We start from the raw sequence: 12,201 nt of genomic DNA, 5'->3' as shown, positions 1-12,201 counted from the left end.
CGTTGCAAGTCATTAAGGTGGAGTACTAATCATTTGGTTAATCATTTAGCCCTTCTCCAATTGATTGACTTAATGCTCCAATCGATCGACTGACTCATAAAATTTGTGCCAATCGATTAACATAAGTTACCAATCGATTAGTTAGTTAAAAAAATCTTTGGAAAGGGATTGAACAAATTCTTAATCACTTGGCTTGGCTTAGAGACTGATTTTCAAGATAAAAACGTTTGAAAAATATATTTTAAGGTATGTGTGTGTCAATTGCCTTACTACTTAAGAGTTGCTTCCTTACTTTTACAAAACTCGGGTCTGTCAGACAAATAGACATAATCTAGCGAGCTTCCACACTTTATTTGAGGCTTTGAGATTCTTTACCTATATGCCCTGATCATATAAGCACTTTAATTTTGAGTATGTTTCTGTTGATGAGGTATTACATGTTTCTCTTGTTAAATTACCATTATCGAAAAGTTGAAAGCTATTTCCACCGACTTTAATAATCGTTGTCATCATCAAAGTTTCAGCTTTATACTTACAAGCACATGGATCCACATCTATAACTAGATATCTTATCTTGATCAACTTGGCATTATCCTTAGCTCTAAATGAGAATATTTGGGAGGTAATATAACCTTTTACATACACTTACTCGCTTGAGAATCCTAGTATCCTACCAATGAGCCTTGGAAGGTTTTGAGGTCGTCCATATCCAGACGAAGTCTTTTAAGAGCGTTCCAATAGAGGATATTTGTAAAGCTTCCTTAACCAATCAACATTCTCTTAATCTCATCATCGTCACACCATACAATTAAGACCATGGGATCATTGTCATGTAGGTAGATTCCTGCAACGTCACTCTCACAAAAAGCTAATATCATATTTTGGAGCTTCCTTGTCGCCAGTGTCGAGATTTGCGGACGAGCCCTCAACGGTTAGAACTTGGAGAGCATGTCTCTTGCGAGCGGAATTGGTATGTCCTCCTATGATGAATCTTCCTACTATGGTATTAAAAGTGTGGCGCACCGGTTTGTCCTTGATTCCTTGCTTAATTCCTTGCCCCTTTTGGACATAGGACTCCCATAAGTATCTCGCCTTTGAAAGCTCGATGTGACTAATGTTTAGGCAACATTGCTTGACATACTTCTTCAAGTGCCTTCTTGGATGAGACACTCTATCTCCTTCTTGAGTTGATAGAAATCTTAAATGCGATCTCTCTTGATCTTGTAAAAGTTGCACCACCTATTAAACTCGAGTTCGTGACATCTGACTACAACAATCATGAGATTTTGTATTTGAACAAGTAGTGATGTTGGCGATGTTTTTTTTCTTTTTCGTTTTTATGATTGATTCCTTGCCCCTTGGGACATATTTATGGTTGGTATAATTTTTAGCCCGTATTTTATTTTGGAAAATCTATTTCTTTTTTTACAGTTAATTACAACTTTTTCTAAATTTAAATTATTGGTATATACCAATTGATCATAAATAATACTACCTTCGTGTAAGTTGTTTTAGACTTTCCACACGTAATAAGAAAATTAATAATTGTTGTATGAAAATAAAAAAAGGATAAAGCTAACATGTGCCCCAAGGGCACATGTTAAGAAACCTAAATATAGTAAATTTGTATTGAAAAACGTAATAAACACATTAATTATAAACTTTTTATGAAAACAATGCACAATTTTTTAGATAAAATTTCTACATTTAGCTCTTAACATGTGCCCTAAGGGCACATGTTAGCATGACCCATAAAAAAATTATAAAAGTTTTTACAAAGTTGTTTTTCATTAATGAGAGACATGTGAAAGATAAATTTAAATATTTAAAACGAGAGTCTATCAATGCGCACCGCACAATGCATTGTTTTCATTTTGAAATATTTCTCGGATATCTACAATTTTCTAAAACCTTAATTAAATTTTAACTCATTAATTAAATCCTTCCCGTCGTTATTATAAGCTAAAATAATTATTTTCACACAGACTAACAAATTTAATTAAATGTAATTAATTTTCTTCATTTCATGTACAATCAAAATAAAATTTACTATAATATGCTTATTGATATTTGATAAATAAACTATCAAGATTAAATATTTTTGAATTATATTCAAGATATAATAGTAAAACAAATATTTATTTGTGTAAAAGTTATAATAGTGACTAAAATTTAGTTTTTTTTTCTTTATAATAGTTGAACTCTAATATTACTACTACTTTACAACGTTTATCTAATTTTTAAATTAAAACATAATAAATTCCTTTGTGTAGCTAGCATTTGAGCAAGGTCTCTAGTCAAAACTTAACAAAAAAAAATATTTAAATCCATTGGACGGCCATAAGTCTAATCATTCTAGACTTTATTTATTTCATTTGTTTGAAAGAAAGAAAAAATACTTCAGCTCAATTATGTTGTATCCAATATTAGTATTAAAAATATATAAATGTAGAATCACTAGTATGAATGAATAAAAATCACTAGTCAAAGTAGCTTAATAAGACTACAAGCCAATTCAATGGCGTCTCACCAAACAACATGATATACTAATTTACTACTTAGGACCCATTTAATTTAAAAGTCGTTATTTGCAACCATGAGCTATGTTATTTTTTATTTGAGAAAATTATACACGTTATGTTACTTCATTGATCTCATAAACATTATTGTGGAGTTTATTATTTATATAATATAATAATACTTCTATGGCTATAATAATTTCATTTTCATGTATGATTAAAAAAATGGTAGAAAGAAACACGAGCTGCCTCTATATAATTTATAATTTGTGCGATGTCTATATGCGCATTAAATTAAGAAGTGTAGAAGAGATCTTTTGTCAATTATTCATTCAAGGAAAATTGTTTAATTAATAAATCCTTTTCTAGTATACTATTGACAACTTTGACAATATACATTTTTTAATCATGTAGATATGTTTACACAATAATATATAGTAATATTTTATTATTCACTTTAAATTAGAAGAGAAAATATTTTTGAGTTTTTTATATTTTCTTTCGGTGTTTGAAAAATAAGTATTTTATTTTTATTGTTTGGTTGTTGTGGTGCCAACTACAATTAGAAGGTTACATGTGCTTATGATTAAGATAATGGGTGTGGCAGATGTGAGGAATTTAAAATCTGCAAAAAGTAGGAAAATGTTTGGTATTTGGTGAAAATAATGCAAATCATAAAATCACATTAAATAAAATATATTTAATTCATTTTACCACAATATACAGAAATTGTTATTTAGATTAAATTATGCCAATAACTTTATTCCCAATAAAGACTAAAAAGATGCAAAAATGTCAAAAAAATTCGGCAGGAAGATGCAAAGATGTCAAATAAGAGTATACTATTTTTCGGTCAATTTGGCATCAACTCATGTGGAAATAACTTAAATGTAATCAATGGACAATGGAACATCATACATAAATATATTCTCATAAACAAACTTTTCTAGAACATTAAGTCAACATTACTATTAACTTTAAATGTTTCAAAAAGAATTGTTTTAGACAGAGGACGAAATCAATTTTTCAAATAATTGAGTGTGATACAAAAATGTCAAATTTAGAAACACCGTTTGGTATTATTAGCTGAAAATCTTGAAACATGACTTCCAGGTTTCAGATTCATTTTATTCAACATATAAAGTCTAATTTCAAGATTTCTTTTTTGTATTCATAACTTCTAGAACTTAATCAACAGAGATGATGAGGTGGGTGATGGGAGATAGATTAAAATATTGTAATTGAAAGAAAACTCAGATCATATATTAATTAGGATTTTTTTCTATAAAAAATTTAGATGAAATCAACATCAACATACAAAAGTCTAATTTCAAGATTTTTTTACACACATAACTTCTAGCAGTTATAATCAACAAAGATGATGAGGTGGATGATAGGAGATAGACTAATAAAAATTATAATGGAAAGAAGACTTAGGTCATATATTAATTAGAATTTTTTTTGTTACAAAAGAATTTGATGAGTTAGACTGAAAATTTTAGATGAATTAGGTTAATAAAAATTCACCCACCCTAAGACGTCCTCCTTCCATCTACGTCATGGTGAGATTACTATTACCCTAAGACGTCCTCCTTCCATCTACGTCATGGTGAGATTACTATTACCCTAAGATGTGTTATTATATTGTTGCACAAAAAAATTACAATTTTGGAGTGAAATATAGTTGGTTTAAAATATAACAGAAAGTTCTGTAAATACATATACAGAACATTCTATTTTTAAGACATTTCGGAGCTATATCTACGAAAATTTCCCTGGACTAAATTAATTTAAATTTTTTCCAACGTTTACCATTTTAAACTACTTACATAGTTATAGCTTCGAAAATAACCAAATTTTAACTTGTATATCTCTGAAAACAGGGGCAGAGGCGTTAATGTAATTACGCAAGGTGCCTAATAATATCAAAGAGTGAACTGAAATATTCTTTATATTAATTAGGATTGAAGAAGATGAAATGTTTGTACTTAAAAAATGCCGTTGAGCCGTAAGATAGCCCAAAGAAACTAGATCTTTAGTTGACATAAATCTTATAGTCTACATTGTCAGTTCTCTTTTTTGTTCTTAACCTATCTCACGAAAATGGTATAGATTGATTATCACTTCTCTATAACTAACTATGAATAGAAACTTCAAAGCAAGCATTGGAAAAGTGATATACAGAGGGAACTTCAACACTCGGATCTCTGAAGAGGAAACTAGATTCAAGCGTAATTAACATCAAACATGGCTATGAATTATGATACAAATTCAACTGGTGTGCTTTACCATCACCAATTCAGGAAACAAAACAAGAATTCGATTCATGCATGGTTTCAACTCCTCTGGATCTTTGAAAATGTTCCTGTTTCAGAGAAGTAGGTGCTTTGAGTTCCACTACCAAGTTGGTGCGCATGAGCCTGTGGATTTGTCAGCTCGATCCCCTGAAAATAGATAATAAACACAACTAATTAAATTACTGCGCTAAAAGCATTTTTAATTCAAACTCATATATTCACCATCCATGCTAGTAAATAATAAATATTATTGATATATACATCAACTAATACTCCCACTATTCACACATGGATTAAGAAATAATTGAATTGATGTGTGTTATAATAAGATGCATTTACTCCAATCGTTAATTGAATGCTTAACAAATTCTCATTTATCTAATCTACTCTCAATATCATGAGGTATAATTGGAAGGAAAAAATTATTTATATCTTGGGTATCTAAAACCCCCAATGCTTTGAAACAAAATAAAATCAATATTTCCCGAAAAAAGTTTATACATTTAGCTCTTAATTATCTCCTTAATCCCCAGTTTTCAACTGTATCAGGATGGTTTTCAATCAACTAGTGTCAAATTATTGACGCCGTGAATTGGTCCATGGAAGCCAAATGTAAATGCAATAGAAGAGAATCAGGTACAGTTGTTGCAGTTACTCCTAAATCTTGAAAGCAAGGTGGTTGAATGTAGGAAATGACAGGGTTAATCCACAGTATAAAGGAGATAAGGCTTGGGAAGGGTGATCGAGATTAACAGGCTTTCTAATTGAAGGAAATGATTAAGGAGAAGAAGCAACTGGCAGATTGTGATACTATACAATTAATTAGAGTATGAGAGCAAATCTGAAGGTACAATTGTCTGAAGGGTGTTTGAGAAGCAGAGACTTGTATCCCTGTTTCTCATGAGACAAGCACTTTGCAGTCCAGCATCTAACAAGTCGCAATTTGCCAGTGGGAATCTCTTTAGAATGTCAGAAGACAGACCCAAAGGTGGAAGAAATGATAATCAGTGAAATACTCATGACTAATGAAAAGGATGAAAACAGAAGTCGTTGCTGGTGAGAGTGAAGGGCATTAAATGAGAGAAATCAGTCACAAGGAGCTAAGATGCATGGTGGGGATGCCACGAGTGGGGTGTATAGTGGGGATGACAGAAAATTCTATTCCATCTAAAAGAGAATAACAAGTTCAAAATCAATAAACAAATGGACAATGACAAGATTCAAAATTGCCAAAAATGAAGGATGGTGGAGTAGTTGGGTTCCACTCGGAGTAGGAGCAGGATTCAGCTCATCAGAGTTGGGTTCACTCCCTAATTGACTTGAAATCACTGTAAAATTGTAACAAAGGGTTTTTGCTCATGCTTTCTGGTTGATAGTAGCTATGAGATTGGGAATCAACACAACTTGTGATTTTAGATGCATCATGCATCAATGGAGTAGAGTGCTGCATTTACGAGAATAATTGTTTGTGCACTAGAGTCTTATATTCATTTACATTACTAAACCTCATTATGTTTGTAGAATTGTTCAATCAACCTTAAACTTGAGTTCTAAGCAAGTCTACTCGAGTTTAGAAAAAAGTGATTTTTGTATGGAAGCTAGTTTGGTTTTGATGCAGAAATTCTAAACTCATACGACACTGAGTTAATTTGAAAGTTTAGCAATCATATCTCTATTCTCAAGTCCAAAAAGAATGACGAATCCTCACAGAATAGCTTCTGAAAGGACATAACCTACTATGGAAGTGGCTTAATGGGCAACATAACCTAGTATGGAAGTGGCTTAATGGGCAACATAACCTAGTATGGAAGTGGCTTAATGGGCAACATGGAATTCTAAAACACCTCAAATAGGGCATCACATGCCCAACGTGTTCCTAGATAAAGAAAAATCATGTGTTGGTAGACATCCTTTTGATGATCATTAACATGCCATTGATTTATTTGAGGGCCTGGAAAACTTATGATGTGATTTGTCCCTAAATTTGCTTCTCATGCTTCACAATACTCTATTAACAGTTTCCCATAACCATTTTTACACGAAAAAACAATCCCCAACACTAGTTATGGAGCAACAGAGCAAGAGAAAATCTACAGAAACAGTAAAGAATGAAGCTAACCTGTACTGGTGTAAATGCAAGACTTGAGGTTAAACCAGATGTAGCACCACTGCTACCATAATTCTTTTCCTTAAATCTGACAAATGAAAAAAGTAAGTCATTTTGTTTACTTAGATAATTACTGAGACAGGAATGACGATTAAGAATATTGCAACACAAATTAATTAACCGGGACTAAGATATGTAGAACGAAAATCAGAAAGAAAATACTAACTTTTTAGCGACTTTTGCAGCAAGTTTGCTTTGACCTGCTGACACTCGAAGCTTGCCACTACCAGCTTGACCAAGCATTCCATAACCCTCACCCAGACCATCCCCTATAACACGCATCATAAAAATATAAAAAATAAGGAGAAAATAACATTGTTGCATATAAGCATAATAAAAGAATTAAAAAAAAAGGGATGAAGTTCACTTCCAAAGGATTTCACACTATGCCTTTATCAAAAGGTTAGGTATTAGGAGTTTTATCACCTTAGAAGGAAGGTTTGTTTTAATCTTGGTCACACTAGTGTGATCCGGATTATTGGAATTGAATTTGAGGTAGCAAAATATTGTGTCTAAGGCTGGTAATAATTTTATCCTTTTACAGCCTTTGTACTTCCAATCCTAAAATTGTTGTTTGAACATGTTGCAGGACATTTTTCTAATTTATATTTTATTTTTTATAATTTGTTGTTTGTTTTTAGGTTATATTAGAAAAAATCCAAGTCCCGCATAGAATAAAGATAAGGTATGAAATGAGTTAATAAAGAATGACACCCCTCACCTTACAAGACAGTTTGTAAGGATGACTTAAGTCCAATATAAAGCTAAAACAAGTCAACAAAAAGTTGCCTGAAATTTTTACTCATCCGGTTCGAGAGTTTTGAATAGAATTATAAGAAGTCCTTTAAGCCATGTTAAGTTTCATGCAAACAGTGTACTTTCTAAGTCCAATATAAAGCTAAAACAAGTCAACAAAAAGTTGCCTGATATTTTTACTCATCCGGTTCCAGAGTTTTGAATAGAATTATAAGAAGTCCTTTAAGCCATGTTAAGTTTCATGCAAACAGTGTACTTTCTATGTCAATTATTAATATAATAAGTATAATAGGAGTACTAATTAATGGGAATAAGATCAAAATTACACTTGCACAATCCAGCATAGTCATGGCTAACAGAGAGTTTGCTATCATAATATCACAATTATTCAAAGTAGTATTCCTGATATTCTGCTTTTCTCCCCTTCTACCTATTCCTTAATTCCTTAATTAAAAAAAATAAAAATGCAAAGCATTGCACTCCAAATGTTAAACAGATCAGGACAAGTGAAGTCTGGCAAAATCACCTAGAGAGCTCTCTTCAGGAATTCCAAATTGCATCCTATTGGCTAACTTCCTCATGTCTGTTATTGCATACCTGACATAAGAATCAACAAATCATGACTTAGAAGGGAAAAAAAGTTTAAAAAAAGTAATGTACTCTCAACCCTGCACCCTGAGATAAACAAGTACTACAAAAAATTTCTGCTAACCTTTCCTTCATTTTCCTAAGCCTTCGACCACCTCTCTTCTTTTTAGGTTCAGAATCAGGCACTGGAAGTGGTTTCGGTTGCTTGGCAGGAGGGGGCTCTTGCCACTTCTCAATTTTTTTATGGATCTCATCCTTGAGGGTTCTTCCAGTTTTCCCAGATGGGTCCCCACGTACTGAGTCTACTCGTGCCGCAAGTGTAGACTTTGCAGCCAAGAGTCGGCATGCACGCATCCGTAAAGGAGGAGGAGTAGTCTGAAATATTTCTGTTTGCTCAATGTAACCTACATGAAATTGCGAAGTTGCAGTAGAGAATCCAGCAAGATTTTTTTTCTTGGCTCCAAGAAGCTGAACATTACAAGCAGGCATCTTTGCAAGAGCAGATAGACCACCAGCAGTTCCCATGAGTTTAGCTGCGACAGCACTCCCAACTATCGTAGAAACATTAGGGGCAATGTAACCCATTCTACTTTCTACAAAATCAAGAACTTTCTTCTTCGCTGAATCAAGAGCAAGAGCTCGATCACAAGCCTCAATTGTCTTACTAAGGACTTCTTCAGGAAGTGGCTTGCCAGTTGTCGTCGACGCTGTAACCGAAACAACCATAATAATGGCCGAAGGTAAAAGCCCTTCTAAATCAACAAGAGTCAGATCCATTTCATTCCCTATCTTCTTAACAACACGCGCATAATCAATTGGGTGATGTACTAGTGACTCAAGCTCTGGAAATTTCAAACGATACTTGTCGCGAATAAAATTGTGAATAATGACAATTTCATTCTCAATTTCAACTGACAACGCATTGCATTCCACAATCAATTGATATTCAGGATCGTCTTCTAAATCTACTCCCTGAATCGAGACATCCGAACCCTTGTTAAGAGCTTCTTCCACTTTCTGCCATAAAGAATAACATTAACACTCAGTTACTCCCCAAATTCAACACACATCTAAATAAATACTAACAAACCCTAATATAAAACCATTAAAAACCAAAAGAATTGTAACAAACCTGTATAAATAAATACTAACAAACCCTAATATAAAACCATTAAAAACCAAAAGAATAGTAACAAACCTGTATAATATCAATGTATCTCTGAGTTTTCTGCAACTTGGAAACACTATCCAAGTCCTCATAGTTAAGGTTTTCCAAATCAGCTAGGTCACCATCAACATCTTCATCCATGTCAGCCGCGTCCACATCATCATCCGCCTGAGATAAACACACAACATTGTTCATCAAGTTAATCATAGGTCGGCAAGAAATTGCTTCAAAATTTAAGATAAAAAAAAAAACTTACGGGAATTTCAGCCTCGTTATCAGAGAGTTCATCGAGGTCGGCAAGAAAAGTGTCAGCGAGAGTAGCCTGCAACGAAACACAACAAGAATCGGAAACTGTAGATGAATGTGTTGAAAGAATTAGAGTGAGAAATTAGGGTTAAGTGGAAATAGTAAGAAGAGAATAAAGAGAGAGAAAGAGTACCATGTTTACGAGAGGTTGGAATCCTTGTGATTGTGAGAATTGTAGGGGAGAATGCAAGAATGGAGTTCTGAATAGGATTCGTGTGAAGAACGGAAGGATGGGTATAAATATGAAGATCTTGGCCCAGTCTCGTGTAGAGGCCCAACACGATTTTGAATTTATTTAGAGATATATTTTCGAATCCACTAAATCTAAATCGGAGATATATTTTTGAAAATATTATTTATTTAGATTTAAAATAAATATTATTAATTATTAATTATGAATGTATAAATTTCTTATTTTGAAAGATTTCATCAAAATAAATAAATATCTTATTTTATATATCTTTTCAAATAAATATTATGATTTATTAAAATTTCAAATATATTATTATAATTATAAATTTTTATATTTTTTTTGTAATATTTGAAATTAATATATGTAATTAATACATAAATTTATTATTTTAGAAAATTACACGGTAAATGAATCTCTTATTTTATAATTTTTTTATACAAATATTATAATTTGTTTAAGTTTCAAATATATTATTGTAATTAGAAATTTATTTTTAATCTTTATTATTTTATTGTTTTTAAAATTTTATTGGTAAAAACATCAAACATCACGATATAATAATTAATTTGAAATGGAGATAATATAATAATTGTATACCTCTAATTTATGACCATTGGTGAATACGATATTTATGAAGATCTTAGCCCACTCTCTACTAGAGGCCCAACAAGATTTTGGACTATTAAATAAATTTAAAAAAAGATATCTAATTCTATTTAAAATATTTTGAAAAAATTATTTTGTATAGATGTTTATTATTACTATATTTTTAATTTTCAAAATACTATAACAACATAAAAAATAAGTTTAATTGCAACTTTAGTCCTTATATTCTGTCTTTTTCTTGATTTTGATCCCTCTATTTTAAAAATCACTACTTTAGTTCCCTTTTTAAATTTTCTGTGCAATTTTCGTTCTCATATTTTACTTTTTTCTACAAAATTAAATCCTTAATTTTGTCCCTTTTTCAACAGAAAACTCAAAAGGGGATCAAAATCGCAGTTTTAATAATGGAAGGACCAAAATCGAAAAAATGACAAAATAAGGAGGCCAAAGTTACAATTAAGCCTAAAAGATATTTGAAAATTTTATGTAAGTCATCCAAAACTCTCCATTAATATAAATTTTGAGTTCCCCAAATTAGAGATATGTGGTGTTAGGAAGAAAAACAAACTCTTCAAAACCCTCCCAAGCAATATCTTTCTATTCTTTTTGTAACACCCCAATTTTTATTATTAGTTGTATCTATTTTATTATATGTTATTAATTAATAATTTGTTTGATTTTGTGAATAATTGTTGTAATATTAAATTATTCTATGAAACGGGTTAGTCGGTGTGAAAGTGTCGAACGTTGAGGTTTAATTAGGAGGTAATTTTGGTTTGTGGATAATTAATTAAATTAGTGGGACTTGTAAAGAATAATGAAAATAATAGTAATGAGCTTAAATTAGTGAAAATGTGGCGGATTAGCGGGGGGGTGAATAATGAGTCCATTAACTTGAAATTTTGGGAATTAGTATTAGTTATTAATATTTTATAAAAAGAAATTAGTAGTTAGAAGAAAAAGTTAGAAAGAGAAGAGAAAAAGGGTTACGTAGAAAAGAGGAAAAGAGGGAAGAACACCAAGAGGGAACTTCGAAGAATCAAACAGAAATCAAGGTAAAGGTGGGTTGTTTGCATTATTATGAGATCGTATGATGATATGTAGTGGGTAGGTGCATGTTAGGATGTGAAATCTATTGAATTTCATGTTATGTAAATGTTAGATTTGGATGATAAACCATGAATATGTGGGGTTGATTGCCATTGTTTTATGATTTTGTTATGAAATTGCTTTGTGTGAATGTATGACCCTATAGGATGAATAGTTGATATATTCGTGGTTGAATTGATGCAAATGTTGGTGTATAACGTGTAAAAACATTGGGTAATATGTATGTTTGATTGTTGGTATTGAGAAGCATGACTTTGGTTGCAAATTGGGGTTTTGGAATGGCTTAAAAAGTGATTTTCGTACTAATAAGTAGCAGAAAAGTGCTTCTGCTATAATGTAATCGATCATCAGGATTTGGGTGATAGGTTACGCTGTTGAAAAATGAGTTTCTGGGCTATTTTCGAGTCCGTAACCTGTAGCACCCCATTTCCTCATCGTTATATTCAAATAAACAATCAGAGTAGTTAAATTTCAAACAACATCAAATAGGA

The 12,201-nt window shown here is 31.7% G+C and overlaps 1 protein-coding gene across 2 annotated transcripts in view; it reads right to left on the bottom strand.

The window, feature by feature from the left end:
- Positions 1–4,698: 4,698 nt before the first annotated feature.
- LOC131609102 (U4/U6 small nuclear ribonucleoprotein Prp31 homolog) overlaps positions 4,699–12,201 on the bottom strand; it is a 34,766-nt gene continuing 27,263 nt past the window's right edge. Inside the window, exons 1-8 of one of the 2 annotated variants that reach the window (XM_058880751.1) lie at positions 9,935–10,026; positions 9,752–9,817; positions 9,526–9,663; positions 8,452–9,344; positions 8,266–8,336; positions 7,150–7,252; positions 6,936–7,011; positions 4,699–4,963 (exon numbers count right to left, since the gene is read on the bottom strand). In XM_058880751.1, coding sequence (XP_058736734.1) covers positions 4,856–4,963; positions 6,936–7,011; positions 7,150–7,252; positions 8,266–8,336; positions 8,452–9,344; positions 9,526–9,663; positions 9,752–9,817; positions 9,935–9,937 — 1,458 coding nt within the window. In that variant the 5' untranslated portion in view covers positions 9,938–10,026 and the 3' untranslated portion in view covers positions 4,699–4,855. Of the gene's footprint in view, positions 4,964–6,935; positions 7,012–7,149; positions 7,253–8,265; positions 8,337–8,451; positions 9,345–9,525; positions 9,664–9,751; positions 9,818–9,934; positions 10,027–12,201 lie in introns of those variants that run through there. The other variant, XM_058880752.1, reaches the window with a different exon arrangement.

The sequence above is a fragment of the Vicia villosa genome, linkage group LG6 (genome assembly GCF_029867415.1).
Source record: "Vicia villosa cultivar HV-30 ecotype Madison, WI linkage group LG6, Vvil1.0, whole genome shotgun sequence".
Lineage (NCBI taxonomy): Eukaryota > Viridiplantae > Streptophyta > Magnoliopsida > Fabales > Fabaceae > Vicia > Vicia villosa.
Note: the sequence above shows the minus strand (reverse complement) of the source record. Positions and strands in the feature narration are given on the sequence as shown.